Below are 16102 nucleotides of genomic sequence, written 5' to 3'. Positions count from 1 at the left end.
GGGGAAGGAGCTGTCTTTCTGCTGGGTACCAGGGCACATGGGAATTGTGGGGAAGGGTGGATCGAACAGCCAAGGAGGTGTGTCATGATCCTCAGTTATTTCAGTGTGCTATCCCTCTGCATGCTCTCACCTTGCTGTTGAGGTATAAAGTCGTGTGGCAATGGGAAGACGAGTGGCTGGAAGTGACTGAGAACAACCTCTGTGTAGTAAATCCCATAACTCGGCAGTGGAGTACTTTCTCCCAGCCACAGGACGAGATCCTTCTTACTCATCTTCACACAGGCCACAGCCCCATAATGCATGGGTTCTTACTTCAGCAAGAACACCCTCCAATGTGTGGTGCCTGTGGCGTGCATATCACGGTGCGCCACATTTTGTTGGACTGAATTTTATGTGCTGACTAATGGACTGCAGCAGATTTGCCAGCGGATCTGCAGTCTCTTTTTTGTAGTGATCAAATGAATGTGGTTCGAGTTTTAAAGTTTTGTGATTTGTCCAAAAATTTTAACAAGATTCTAGGGAAATGTTTTCAATATGTCAACAAGGTGGTTGGCTGACTCAAGGTTTTTGTAAGTGGTCAGCCACTCACATCTCCCTGTGCTTTTCTCTTAGCTCGTCTGTGTTTGCTTTTAATTTCTTGATTAGCTATCTTCCTCCTAACTGGTTTTAGTGCATGCGAGAGTGCATGTGAGATAGAGTGACTGTGTGGTCATTTCGAGTGCATGCATGTACAACAATTTTAGTTCATCACCACATTTGTTAGTTTTAATAAGGGCGCTGATGACCTAGCCATTGGGCACCCATACGATCCAAACACACACACACACACACACACACACACACACACACACACACACACACACACACACACACACGCACCACTACTAGAACAGGCTCCTAATTCTGCATCTAGTGGCCCTATCCTGTCTCCAACTCATCCATGTCCCTGCACACTCTCAAAGGCAGCACACCACCTTCCCTCATCCATACCCTGTTATCCCTCCCCCTCCTACCCTATGCCTTCTCCTTACCCCCACCACCCACCCAGCATTGCTGTTAAAATCAGATGTAGCTGCAGTCTGCAGTCAGGTCACAACTGTTGGAGATAGTTGCTGTGTGTGTGTGTGTGTGTGTGTGTGTGTGTGTGTGTGTGTTTTGCAAATGTCCTATCACATTAATGTGACCATTGGGTAAGTTTCATATCCAGTAACCACTCTGACTGTAGGTGGCAGCACCAGCAGTGGAAAATGTATGAAGCATGGCAGGGTGTCGAGAAAAACCATGCAGTCGTTGTCAGAATGAGGAAACAGAGTGATTTATCAGATGTGGAAAAGTGTATGATCATTGGCTTTTGGGCCAAGGGTGGAACCATTTCTAAAATGGCTAAGTTTGTAAACTGTTCACATGCCACCTTACTTAAAGTATATCAAGCATGTCTAGATTCAAAGGCAACTGTGGTGCACAACAGACCATAGATGATGGCTGAACAATGGCTATGGAAATGTGTATGGGCGAATAGACATGCAGCTGTTGAGCAACTGACCGGCAGATGAACCAAGGGGCTACCAACAGTTACTTCTTAATGACCATTCAGCAAACCTTGCTGCATATAGACCTCCACAGCAGGTGTGTGGCTCATTCATGCTTGATAATGACTGGTCATCGGCTACGAAGGCCAGAATTTGCATACCAGTACCTCAACTAGAAGTCCACTAAATGGTGACAGGTGGCCTTTTCAGATGAATCACGTTTTATGCTCCGTAAGCTAGATGGCTGTTAGAATGTACAACATGAAATGTCTGAATGCAAACACCCTGCAAGAATCGTCAGAATAGGAAAATTTTCTTGGCATTCTCAGAGTGACCATGTCAACCCCTAAATTCAGTTTGCTTTTCCTTGGCACGATGGCAACACCAGCAGGACAGAGCGATGTGTCGCACAGCTTGCAGTGTATACACATCATTCAAAGAGCATCAGAATCTCTCTCTTCCCTTATCCCAACACGTGCATATTCCCATACCTCAACTGTTCCATACTTTTTTCACAGGTTTTTTACGTATTTGTTTGCGCGTGTTTTTACATATTTGCACCTATTTGTGCGTATTCTTGCATATTTTTGCACATCTTTACGTATTTGTGTATGACTGTGTGTATTTTCACACGCCTTTTTCTGTTATCCAGCCTCCCTCACAACCACATAATGCCTTCAGTTTCCCATTTCCTACGTCATTACCCCGTTTCTTCAACGTCATCCCTTCCACAATGAACAGCAGATCGATCTTTCTGTATCGCTTCAGAAAAATTCCCTTTCCCTGGTTAAAACCCAGTCCCAAACCCTGTTCCTTAAATGATGCCTGAACCATATTATCCTCCCCCCTCCCCATCAAACGGCCTAACCATACAAATTCCTTTCTCTTGATGCCAGCTCTTCTTTCATAATGACATTTACATTTTCAGAGTCCACCAGTTCTTGTCCTTCACAAACCTGGTGCTACAGAAACATATCTCCATGGCACAGGCATCCCAGAACCACCTCTACTACCTCCACAAGATAGTGGTACTGTGCAGTCCCTACTATGTACACCATATCTCTGAAACTGAATCCCTTTCTCTATAGCACCTGGAAGAGCATTCCAGACACCAACTTCATAAGTTATCCAACCTGCTGACATCCTGCTGCCGCTTTGAGCACCACTATCCAACTCATGTCCTACCACAGTGTTCCTCATCGTCAACCCCTCATAGCATCCAGAAACTGACTAGCTGACCTCTTCAGCTTCCCACGTCCCCCAAATCTCCCTACCAACACTCCACTAAATCTGGAGCCAGAAAAATTCTGGAAAGCTGTTGATAACCCTTCCACCAAAATCTGAAGCCCCAAGGAAGTTTCAGTCCTATCCAGAGGCCTCACTTTCAGCCTACACCCAAATTTAACCACATAGAACTTGTCAAAGACATACTGTCATTCTCCTAATCCTTGCAATGGAAACACTCCCTCCAGCGAAACCAAGCCTAATCCCAATATTGGATCTTGTCTGTCTTAGTTCAAGCCACCATCCAATCATGATCCTCCCTCCACCCTTCCACCTATCACCCCCTGGTCATTTTCCACAAATTCCTTACATCCAATCTGGTCTCACCACCCTTCCCCAATCCCTTCCTAAGAACACTAGCCTTTCAGTTGAAGAAATGACAGCTATACACATCCTCAAAACAGATCCTCACCTAATCATCCTATCTGCAGACACAGGTTCCCCCACTGTCACTATTAATCACAGTGACTACCTGGCAGAAGATCTCTCCCAATCGTATGACTCCTCCACATTTAAACTCTGCCATGTTGATTCCATCCCAAAAATTCAAAAATGGCTCTGAGCACTACGGGACTTAACTGCTGAGGTCATCAGTCCCCTAGCACTTAGAACCTAAGTCCCCTAGAACCTAACTAACCTAAGGACATCACACACATCCATGCCCGAGGCAGGATTTGAACCTGCGACTGTAGTGGTCGCCCGGTTCCAGACTGTAGCGCCTAGAACCGCTAGGCCACTCCGGCCAGCCCCATCCCAGAAATTCAACATAACCTGCAACCTGTACTTAAAGCCTTAGATCCTTGACAGAACCTCTCCCATGAATCCATTTTCCTTTTCACCTCTATGATAGCCCACACACTCGCTTTCTACAAGCTACCTAAAACCAACCAAACCAACATTCCTGGACACCGCAACAATAGGTGGTTACTGTGCTCCCACTGAAAGAATTTTGGTCTTCATTTATCAGCACCTACAACCAAGTGTCAAAAATCTAGCCCCCAAGGGCAAAGATACCAACCAAATCTTTCACTGACTCTCCACCATCCCCACTCTTTTACTTCATGGACACTTACTCATCACTGTTGACACCACTTCCCTATACACGAATATCCCTCATGCCCATGATCTTACAACTATTGGACATTACTCCCCCACTTACTTTCAGAACCCAAACCCACTACCTCATTCCTGATACACCTTAGTACCTTTATACTAACATACAATTACGTTTCCTTTGAAGGAAAGGTATACAAACAAATTTGTGGCACAGCCATGGGCACCCACATGGCACCATCCTATGTGAACCTGTTTATGAGCCATCTAGAGGAAATCTTCCTAGTCTCCCAAAACCCCAAAACCCTAGTGTGGTTCAGGTTCATTGATGATATATTCATGATCTGGACTCAAGGTCAAGACACCATATCCTCATTCCTTCGCAACCTCAATCCCTTCTCTCCCAGCTTCTTCACCAGTCCTCCTAAACCCTGTGTGCCACATTCCTGGATGTTGCCCTCCTCCTCTCTGATAGCTCCATCCACACCTTTGTGCACATTAAACCCACCAGCCTCCAACAGTACTTGCACTTCGACCACTTCACACAAAAACATCCCTCCCATACAGCCTGGCCACCTGGGGGCAGCATATCTGCAGTAACAAGAACACCGTTGCCCAGTACGCTGTAGGTCTCACAAAGGCTTTCACAGACAGGCACTCTACCCCAGACCCAGTTTTCAAACAGATTTCCCATTCCATATCCCCATGCACCTTCATTCTTCCCCCACCCCAAAGAACCAGCTACAAAGGAGTGCTCCCTTTCTCAATCAGTACGACCCCAGACTGGAACATCTAAACCACATTCTTTGTCAGGGCTTTGATTGTGTATGTGCCCTGGAATGAGAGACATCCTACCCAAGATTCTTCCCATCACTCCCAAAGTGATGTTCCGTGCTCACCAACTCTATGACATCCTAGTCGATCCCTATGCCACTCCCAATCCCAGCCCCTTGCCACAGGGATGATATCCTTGTGGAAGACCCAGGTGAAAGACTTACCCAATCACCCACTAAGCACTTCCTGTTCCAGTCTTGTCACAGGCTTGTCCTCCACCATCAAGGGCTGAGCCACCCAAAAGCAGCCACGCCCTATACCAGCTCAGCTGCAATCGTTGCACACATTTTCGTTTTGCTATGATTACAAACCAGCTGTCCACCAGAATTAATGGCCACTGCCAGACTGTGTCCAAGAGCAAAGTGGACCACCCTATGGCCAAGATGCAGCTGAAAATAACACGCTTGATTTCAATGGCTGCTCCACAAACTGGGCCATCTGTATCCTCCTGTCCACCACCTGCTTTCCTGAACTGCACAGATGATAGTTACCCTTAAAACACATTCTTTGCTTCTGAGAGTAGCCTGGCCGCAACGTACAATAACTTAAGGTCCAACACCTTCCACCCAATAGTTTCTGCCCCCTCTGTCCTATCACCTACTCTCAGTTTACTTCCTCTCACCCTTACTGTGCATCACTCTCTGCCAGCACACCCAGCAGTCTTTTTCCCTCTCTGCTCCTTTCCTTTTCCATTCCCCCCCCCCCCCCCCCCCCGTCCCCCCCCTCTCCCCCCCAATGAATTTTAATCCCTGCTTGCTCCACCAGACAGCACTCTTCTCTTCCCTTTTTCCCTCTCTACTCCGTTTGTTTTCCATTCCCCCCCCCCCCCCCCAAAGAATTCTAATCTCTTCTTGCTCCACCAGACGGCACTCTTCTCTCCCACCATTCATACCCTGCTATCCCTCTCCTTCATGGCTTCACTCCAGATTCCTGCTTTCATTCAATACAACAGTTGCAGTGTGGCCAGAGTGGTTAGAGATAGTGGTCTTGTGTGCTTGAGGTATGCCTGCTTGTGCAAATATGTGGGTGTGTGTGTTTTCTTTTTTTTCTGAAGAAGGCTTTGACTGAAACCTCAGTGTTTAACAGTTCTTTCAGTATGCCTGTCTGCAACTCAATGTGTCATCTTTATGGTGAGGAGCACTGTATCTGTACTTTTCATAATACAGTTTTTATCCCATCCTGGAGTTTCTATTGTTTGTAATTATAAATAAAATAATCTCTGGCTGCAGCAATGATTTTAAAAAGTTATTAGGTGATCGATTTTGGAACAGCCAATCCCTTCTTGAGATGTATCCTAGGTATACATTTAATCAGTGTTAGGTATTATTTTTCAGATCACAGCTGGATGTCAGCCACATAGATAGTGTGAAAGCTCCACTTCCACCTCCATACCACCACACAACATTATACCTCATAGACTGGCAAGAGACTCGGCGTGTACACTTCTAAGCTGCTATTATCTAACACTTCAAATGAAGCATTTTAACTTTACATAGACCACTATTAACTGTCTATACAGGGTGAACATCCATAAAACTGACAAACTCCAGGAACAGATTCCTGAGTGGAAATGGTGGAAAAAGTTCTTATGAACATGCATCCAGAAATGAGACAGTGTGTGCAACAAGAACTAATCATCCTGGAGCATGGTACAGTGCATCCACCTCACAACAGATGTTCAAAGTGGCCTTCGTGGGATGCTATGCACACATTCACCTGTTGCATCATACTTTGGCATTCACCATGCTTATGGGCCACTTGCCTCGAGCTTGTACTAGGGTTCATTTGTCTCAGTACCCTGCACAACACGGTCCTCCAAATATGGTGTATGCATGATCCACAGCCTCCCTGCGTGTTTGATCTGTCTGAAAGTGCCCATGGTCACATAAATGCCCAAACAGGGCTTGAAGTGTTGAGTGCTATTGACAAGGGATTTCAAATTGATTCTGTATTTCTAGATTTCCAGAAGGCTTTTGACATTGTACAACACAAGCGTCTTGTAGTGAAATTGCATGCTAATGGAATATTGTCTCAGTTATGTAACTGGATTCATGATTTCCTGTCTGAGAGGTCACAGTTTGTAGTAATTAATGCAAAGTCAAAGAGTAAAACAGAAATGACTTCTGGTGTTCCCCAAGGTAGTGTTATAGGCTCTTTGCTGTTCCTTATCTATATAAATGATTTAGGAGAGAATGTGAGCAGCTGTCTTAGGTTGTTTCCAGATGACGTTGCAATTTATCGACTAGTAAATCCATCAGAAGGTCAACACAAATTGCAAAACGATTTAGAAAAGATATCTGTTTGGTGCAAAAATTGGAAATTGACCCTACATAATGAAAAGTGTGAGGTCATCGACATGAGTGCTAAAAGGAATCCATTAAACTTTGGTTACACAATAAATCAGTCAGATTTAAAGCTCATGAATTCAACTAAATACCTAGGAATTACAATTACGGTTAACTTAAATTGTAAGGAACACACAGAAAACGTTGTAGGAAAGGCTAAACAAAGGATGTGTGGTATTAGCAAGACACTCAGATAATGTAACAGAGCTACTAAAGAGACTGCCTACACTACACTTGTCTGTCCTCTTTAAGAATACTGCTGCACGATTTGGGCTCCTTACCAGATAGGATGGACAGAGTACATTGAGAAACTTCAAGGAAAATAAGCATGTTTTGTATTATCACGAAATAGGGAGACAGTGTCACTGAAATGATACGGGATTTGGGGTGGACATCATTAAAACAAATGCATTTTTCATTGTAGTGGAATCTTCTCATGACATTTCAATCACAAACTTTCTCCTCTGAATGCAAAAATGTTTTGTGGATACAAACCTACATAGGGAGAAATGATCATTATAATAAAATAAGGAAAATCAGAGCTCGCATGGAAAGATATAGGGGTTTTTTTTTTGCGTGCTGTACGGGACTGGAATAGTGGAGAATTATTGTGAAAGTGGTTTGATGAACCCTCTGCCAGGCACTTAAATGTGATTTATCCGGTGTCTGTGAGGGTACTTGTTTTACTTCAGGGTACTGCTTCTTGACAGTTTCCATCTGCTTCGCCATACTGAAACATCATCTTGGCTTCTCTACATGAATAATTGACCATTCTGCTCCTTACAGTATGTAGTGTAAATCACACAACCTGCAACACACAAGGAACACGTCATGTGGCCAGAGGTACTCCCATTCATCCACACCATCTACCGTGCCAACAATGTATTTCTGCACACATGTTAATAGCACCTGTTTTCCTCCATTTAGTCAGGAATCCATCCCTGTTTGTCAGCTTTATTAAGGTTCACCCTGTATACTGTCAATGTTAAAAGCTATCTGATACATATATCATTGGAGATAGTAAGAATGAATATTCCTTTACTCATGTAAGTTGTAGGAGTGGCTAATGAGGTATTCTTTTACTTTGTGTTTAAATATTTGTGGGTTTTAAATTTCCTGCCTGATATCCTCCTGGAGACTTTTGCCCCAGAGTATAATATTCCATTTTGAATCTTAGAGGGATACATCTAGTCCTTATAAAAATTATTTCTACTTCAGGTATTGCAGTTGTAAACAGCTGTGTTCATTCTAAGTTCACTCTTGTTATTAACCACAAACACGATTAGGGAGTGTATGTATTGTCATGTAAGTGGAAGAATCCATCGGTCCCTGAAGAGGCTTCTACAAGGTGTCCAGTTACCAACATTACATTGTATTCTTACTATGTGCCTCTGTAGAGTAAATAGTATTTTTTTCACCTTAGCTGCAATGTCCCTCGAGATTATAGCATGTGACAGTACTGAAAATGTGCTAACAATTCTGTTTGCAGGTCAACACATTGGGAGAGATTTCAGAGTGCAAAGCAGGCGAACTGAGCTTCTTCATTTAACTTATCCACATATTGTTGCCACCACGGTTTATTATCCATGTGGGTACCGATGAACTTCACTCTTGAAGTCTCTCCCAGTGTGTGTCCATTGATCTTTGCTTCTGGTATCTGTGTTCACTGTGTACTCAGACGTGTTTGAACCTCATACAAATACACTTGTCCAGAATTAAAACAATCAACATCTTTCTTATGTGCTGCAAGAACTTTGCATATATACTTCGTTTTTTTAGGTCTACTCTTGTACTTGTGTCAAAATTTGGTACTGTGTGATATTTAGTGCTGTAAATCACATTAATAAATATTTGTGCCTGAATGGCAGTTTATTTTAAATCCCTTATTCAGTCTTATTCAATATTTGGATTCTGTTGTAATTCATGAAGTTTCCTCAAGGAAAGGCATATACTGTCTGTTTTCAGGCATGCAGCCAATAATTATTATTCCCCCCTTCTGCTATCTAGGCTGAAACCATTCCAGCCAATGCCAAGACAAGTCATTAATTGATTTGTCAACTATACTATCATAGAAAGAAATAATGACGTGTCAACTCTGTGCCCAAAAGCTGACTATTCCTTTGGTCTATGAGGACATGCTGAAAAGTAATGCCTCTGAACTTTTCACGTGAAAATACATTAACGTTTTTAAGCAAATCAATTGCTATTAACCCTCTACATCTTTAGTCTTCATATCTACATATTTATTTCTCAACAGTCATTCTTGCAACAAACATATTTCTCCCACTGAGAGACCAATTTGTTGGTACCGTCACTATAGAATGTTTCACTTTGTTGGTAGAGCCACAACCTCACCTCTGCTTGCACTGCTTCCATCATCATCAAAGTGAAGTCATTGAAGGTGTTCTTTAAGTTTTGGAAAATTGGATAGAGCAGTCAAGTTAGGACGATCAATAACAGTGAACCCAAGGTCTTGGATTGTTGTAGATGTTGCATTGCTTGTGTGTGTTCTGGCACTTTTATGCTGAAGGAGAGTGTGCTCCATGTGTGGATGAACTAGTCAAAACTCGATTACAGCTCACTGTTTCCCATGTAGCAACAGTTAACGTTCCACACTGCTGTCTTACACATTACAATTTGGAGCCCTTCTAGTCATAGAAGGCTGCAAATATGTAGAAATGCTGAATAAAGATGTAGAGTGTTAACAACAATCATTTTATTTAAGAAAGCTTTTAGAGTTTCAGATAAAAAATTCAGAGTCATTTCTTTTCTGTACATTTATTTTTCTTGCATTTATTGTCTCCATTTTCTTCTTCTGTTCTTCAGAAGAAAGTGATGTAAACACCTTTTCATCTCATTTGTGGCACATTTTTGCTAATTTTTCAGTAAAAAAATTAATGTTCAGTACTTATCATAAGCAATCTTTTTCATTTGCAGATTTGTTAATTATAACTTTTCTTCCAGGTTGATGAACTTATAGAAAAAGAAATACAAAAATGCTGTCTTACAGGAATTTCAATAATCGAGCAAAGTCTGGCAGAACTAAATGATGCTATTGCCAAAATGGGAGATTACAAAAAACAGTAAGTTATATACCTATACTGAAATCAAAGATATTGGTTCATTTGTGTTCTTACTTCTATGTTATTTACCTATGATAACTGAATTTGTGCCAGAATAGAATTCAATTACAGATATGTTTATCGTGAGCTGTTGCTTTAACCAATGAAATGGCCTGGGCACACCTCCATTTCAGTGTATCTGATGTTTCCCTCTTACAACTTCAAAACCCAGAGGTTTATTCAGTATCTGTGTGGGAATAGCGTCATTAACAAAACAGGTTTGTTGGTGCAGCTGTACTGTACTGCAGACCGAGGGGTGTAAATATTAATGGAAAAATAAATATATTTGTTTGAAGGATTTGTTCCTCTACTCCTACAGTCCATTAGCTATGACTATTTAATAATGTTATTGGTGAAATTAAACACCATACATATTTCGAGGTTAATTGCTTTAGAAATTTCATTGAGGATGGACTGTATGTAGAAGTAATCCTTCATTTGAGGTACACCACATCTTATGCAGCTCTTGCGTAGTATGTTCAGTCCATGCTAGTGACTAGATGCTTACATGCAACCATAACAAAACAGTGTACTTATGTTGCAAAAACATGTAATTTTAAATTATTAGTATGTGTCTGTTGGATTATTCATTAACTGATCACATTCCCATGACCAAGGCATACAGTAACAATGTGAACTAGCTGTTACAATCTAAAAAAGTAATAACTGTTGTTAAATTGCAATAAATGTTGTGTTTAAGTGCCAGATGATGAATCCAAAACTCTGGAGTTTGATTCTTAGCCAGTCCTAAGATTTTAATCCATCATCCATCACTTCTTTCACCTCCAGCAATGTTTGTTGAAGTGAAAAATAAGTTGCACTCTAGTTTAGAATCCAAAATCAACTGTAGGTCCCCCTATAACAGATCAGGTAAGTCAGGTTAGAGGAAGGCAATGGCATACCACCCCCAATAAGACCATACCTAGTAAATTACACTGAAATCTCTAACCACACTATCTCTGTTTTCATTTTTATGCTTTTTATTTCAAGTGATATCCCTCTTGAAATTCTAACTTTCAAAGTGCAAGGATGCCTGAGTCACAGGTTAACTCAAAGTCCACTGATCAGTAATGCTTATGCTCATGCAGGGAAGTCATGATAGGAACCAATGGCCAGGTGAAACATGTAAATATAGAGGCTAAACAATGTGTTAGACTGGATTCCACCATAGCAGATACGTGTGAACCAATTGGTGATTCTGAATTGGTAACATGATTCAGGACTTGTTTGCCACAAAAAATGGGCACATGGAAATGCCTTGGTTTCGTTTGCTCATTTCGTTCTCAATTGTCACTCCTAGCAGCCACAGCTCAGCCCACTGCTGTTGTTGTGTGGCTGAGCATCCTATGAAACAGCCACGTCAACATAAGTCATTTTATCAGAGCTGCCACCGCAGATATTTATTGGCAGTGTAGGATCCTATTCCAAAATACCTCCCCAGCTGCTCCCGGACCAGAGAATTTCCACAGTTCTCTCCAGTCTGGCTCCACTGTAACTACAATTTTCATTCATAAATGAGTTGAATCTAAACTGTTTCCTGAGTTGTTTCGACGAACTGGTTCCATGTCTGTCCTGAAGAGATAAATGCCTGTAATTTAGCCTCTACAGTTTATGGGTGGTTAACTATAACGTTGTAATAGCTTGTAGCAATGAACCTACCTATCTACCAGACTACTAGAATGTACCATTCTTATCTTACCAACAGAGCTTCACCACCTAAAAGAATCCTGAGATATATTTAACATCTACTGTGGCTGAAAGAGATTATTGTATGCTGTTAGTAGGATTGTAAGAGACTACTGCAAACCTGTTCCACTTATCATGAACTGAAAATATGTGGGGCATGTAGGAATTCAGCCTCCTCTTGTTAGGACTCATCCACTCCTTCTGCCTCTACCAATTTGTGGTCTATAAAAGCACTCTTTTGTTTCACCAACTGCGACATGGTCGCGTATACAAACAGTGATCCAATACTGTCAAATGTTTTTTATTCCAGTCTTTGATCACAGTATCAATTCTTTAGACGATGACCAGTTTCAGTCTGTAATGACCATCCTGAGATCTTTTTTACATCATGTCCTAAAGTGATAAGGCCATAATGGCATCATCAAAACACATAAATATAATCATCATAGCATCGTCATATAGATCTAAAATAGGGTGTAGAATAGGCCGCATCATCCACACAGTCATTATTGCAACTCGCAACTCACTTTAGGACATGGTGTAAAAAAGATCTGAGGATGGTCACTACGGACTGAAACCGGTCATTGTCTAAAGAATTCATATTGTGATCAAAGACTGGAATAAAAAACATTTGCACTCTTTTGTTCAAACCAGCCTCCAGTTTGATGACTGATTTACATTTACTTGTGAATATCTAAGCTAAAATTATCACAAATACCACTACTTCAGAGAAAAAAAGTGTGTGCTTTCTCCATTATGTCAAACATTAAGTGGCTAATGTCTTCTCTGCTGCTAGCTAACTTCTACCTGGCAACTCCAATATTTGTCAGTTTGTGTCACAACATAACTGTTTACAGTTGTCATTGCTACTTGTCACACAACTAACAGGATAATTCAATCATTCAATCTAGATAATCAGATGGATTATTGATGAAATTGTTAGTAATACACTATTTTAATTTTGTTTTCAATTTATAGATATTTTCAGTTTCTTGTTTCTGTATTGAAGATGTTTGCACTGGAATAGTGAACTTTGCTGTTAGTTCTAGACAGGGAGGCAAAGCCTGAATGTTATTTTTCTATGTTCTGTTCTGTTGTGTTTGTATAAATCCCATGCAACTTATTTTCATCAGTAGCAACAAATACCAATCAGAAGTGGATGGATTGGCTAGAATTCCAAGATTTTTGAGATATGATGAACATGTGGTTCCTGGATCTGCCACCCGATCACATTGTGCAAATTCCACAGAATTTCTTTGAAACAAATGCTTGAAATTTCAGGTGGTTGCTGCAGGTTACTGCTGACAAGTAGCACCTCCCAGTGTCCACACTGTAGCACTTTTCTTATGGAGGCCCCACGCAGAAGTAATGCGTGTGTGGCAGAGTTGCTTTCAAGTGCGTGGTAGTAGGGTTTCCAGAGCCCGTACTGCAAACAGAGCAGTGGCCTTTCGCATGTGCACTGGGTTCTGCTGCAGTGTCACTGTGACCATGAGCCAAAACAAAGTTGGTTACTAGGTGGGCCCTTGAATAAATTCTGGTCAAATATTGAAATTATAATAGCTGCAGATGGGGGGTTCTAGACTGTACTTAATTGGATAGTTGATAGTGATCCACCAGGAGAATGAAACTGAGGATATAATCATTCTCTTCTCATACATCACACGGCATTCTGTGCTAAGGTAATGGTCTGCAATTGCTAATTCATGTGGTTGGGACAGTTGAGTAAGATGACAATGAACATCATACCAGTCTTGCACCACGTTACATGCTAGGCCAGTAAATTGTAATGGTACTGAGGACAGTGAAGGGAGGGAGGGGGATCACTGTTGGAGGTGGGTGGGACTTTAGGTAACAGAGGCAGCCAAATGTTGTCAAATTTGTTTATTGCTAACCATAAACAGATGTAGTGCAGCATGCTTGCAATTAGTGAATGTGAGAGTCCTTTGTGCTGAAGTGGTGTAAAACTCTGTCTAGACACATAAAGGCAAGATATATGCAGGGTGCAAAAAGCAGCAGTTGACACCACAACAGTAAAGTGTAAGGCCCTGGAATGAATACTGAAACAATCTGTTAAATTTTGGCTACATGATAAATCACAATTTAAAGATTGTCAACTAAACCAAACACCTAGAGATTAGTTACAAACTATGTAAATTGGAAGCATCGCATAGATAATGTGCTGGGCCATTGTTGTTGTTAAATAGCAAGACAATGTCCCTCCAGAGAAAAAGCGCACTCAGCATCAAAAATTCCAGAAGTCAATGATGAGTAAGCAGTAAAGTTTCACCACTTCATAATATCAGAGAAGAAACACTCTCTCTCTCTCTCTCTCTCTCTCTCTCTCTCTCTCTCTCTCTATATATATATATATATATATATATATATATATATATATATATATATATATATATATATATATATATAACATTTGTGAAAGCTTCTTGAGCTCAGTTCAGACTCAAAAATCCAGCCTCAGGTAATTCTATGGGTCATGAAAGACTTCTTGCTTGACTACTGTAAAACATACTTTAAATGAGGATAGGCCATGTGTAGCTAAACTTTGTCATGTGGCCCTCTCCTGTATTGAGTATTTTTATAAATTGTTTCTAGAATTGTGTGAAATAGCAATTTTTGAACATAGAGTTTTGTATTGACTTTCAACGAACTAGGAAACACACATGACTGATTTTCAAGAGAGACGTTGAACTCATTTTGGAAGAAATGCCCTGCATTTTTTTTTTTTTTTTTTGTACCCTGTTTTTACTTATTTACCCACAAAAATGTGAGATTGCTTTATAAATACAGTCACTTCTTTCTATCTTGTGATGCATGCATCTAAACTCTCCTAACTATTAATTTTGTGTAGTTTTTTTTTCTTTTTTTGCAACATCTCTCAATATAAATCAGTATGGATGGTATGACTATAAGGAAAAAATCCAGCTAGAAGTGCTCCTCTATCCACAAAGTTAAATATACTCAGTTTTTCATAATTACTTTGAGTTTTGTAATTTCTTTATTGTTGTGTGTCATCCCACTGGTTGTCTCACGCTCCCAATTGGTATCAAGACCTACACAGGTTTCACTATCGATCATTGTAGCCCCAGTGTTCTATCACAGTACACACTAGGTACAGATGGGATTTGGAATCAACGTGACCATTTTCAACTTGCATTTAAGTGTAGCAGTAGTGCATGCAAGGTCTGATGAATTGTACCTTATCTTGCAGACAATAGAGGAAATGGCAGAGCTGCGTGTTATAAAAAAAAAATAATTTCCCTTCCATTTTTGGTTATATTTGTCTTTATCCTTGAGTTAAACCACATGCATCAATGTAAATTAACTAAATAGGTTGCACTGCAGACAAAATATTTCTATACATGCATAACTGAAATCTCCAGTTACTGCTTTTTACTACACTGTAATTATATACTATATCTCAGATACCTATAAGGAAAAAATCCAGCTAGAAGTGCTCCTCTATCCACAAAGTTAAATATACTCAGTTTTTCATAATTACTTTGAGTTTTGTAATTTCTTTATTGTTGTGTGTCATCCCACTGGTTGTCTCACGCTCCCAATTGGTATCAAGACCTACACAGGTTTCACTATCGATCAATGCAAAACATTGGTGTATTTTTCATTTCTCTTTTGCTATGTACCACCTGGCTTGCATTTATGAATTAGATTTTTGTCTTACCTTCAGGAGACCCTGTGTTTAAAACTTTCCCACTTCCTTTTACAAGAGGAAATCTATTTCTATAAATTTGTGAGAGTTTCACATTATTATTATTATTATTATTATTATTATTATTTCTTCTTTCTTTGCTAAATGAAAAGCTGAATGTAGGAATAGCTATATAAGGTGAAGTGAAATATAGTATACCCATGATGATCCAGACTGCAGAGATAACAGAAAAATATAGGTTATCATAAAATATACATTTTTACCAAAAATTGCTGTTTACTGCGTTCACAAAACATGCTACACATCACATGAAAAGCCCTTTGTATTACTTATATGTTACTTGCCAGATACTGACAACTTATTTACAAAACTAAATGTGTTGCACAATATTTCGTGTCATTCACCTTCAGCTTACTTTTGAGAGCTACACATCCAGTTTTTTCTTTTTCTACTTTTTTGATCACCTCATGTTTGCTGTCTTTCTCTATTGAACACACTTGTTCACTATATCCACATGACTCATCTTAGGGTTGCCATAATCCAAGGATGAAAATCAAGAACAAA

General features: G+C 40.4%; 1 protein-coding gene across 3 annotated transcripts in view; it reads left to right on the top strand.

Moving 5' to 3' along the window:
• Positions 1 to 16102, top strand: part of LOC124554669 — a 139792-nt gene that overhangs the window by 73187 nt on the left and 50503 nt on the right. For 2 of the 3 annotated variants that reach the window (XM_047128290.1, XM_047128288.1), the window contains exon 4: positions 10010 to 10128. In XM_047128290.1, coding sequence (XP_046984246.1) covers positions 10010 to 10128 — 119 coding nt within the window. Of the gene's footprint in view, positions 1 to 10009; positions 10129 to 10239; positions 10867 to 16102 lie in introns of those variants that run through there. The other variant, XM_047128289.1, reaches the window with a different exon arrangement.

The sequence above is a fragment of the Schistocerca americana genome, chromosome X (assembly GCF_021461395.2).
Source record: "Schistocerca americana isolate TAMUIC-IGC-003095 chromosome X, iqSchAmer2.1, whole genome shotgun sequence".
Lineage (NCBI taxonomy): Eukaryota > Metazoa > Arthropoda > Insecta > Orthoptera > Acrididae > Schistocerca > Schistocerca americana.
This window is presented reverse-complemented; position numbering and strand designations above follow the sequence as displayed.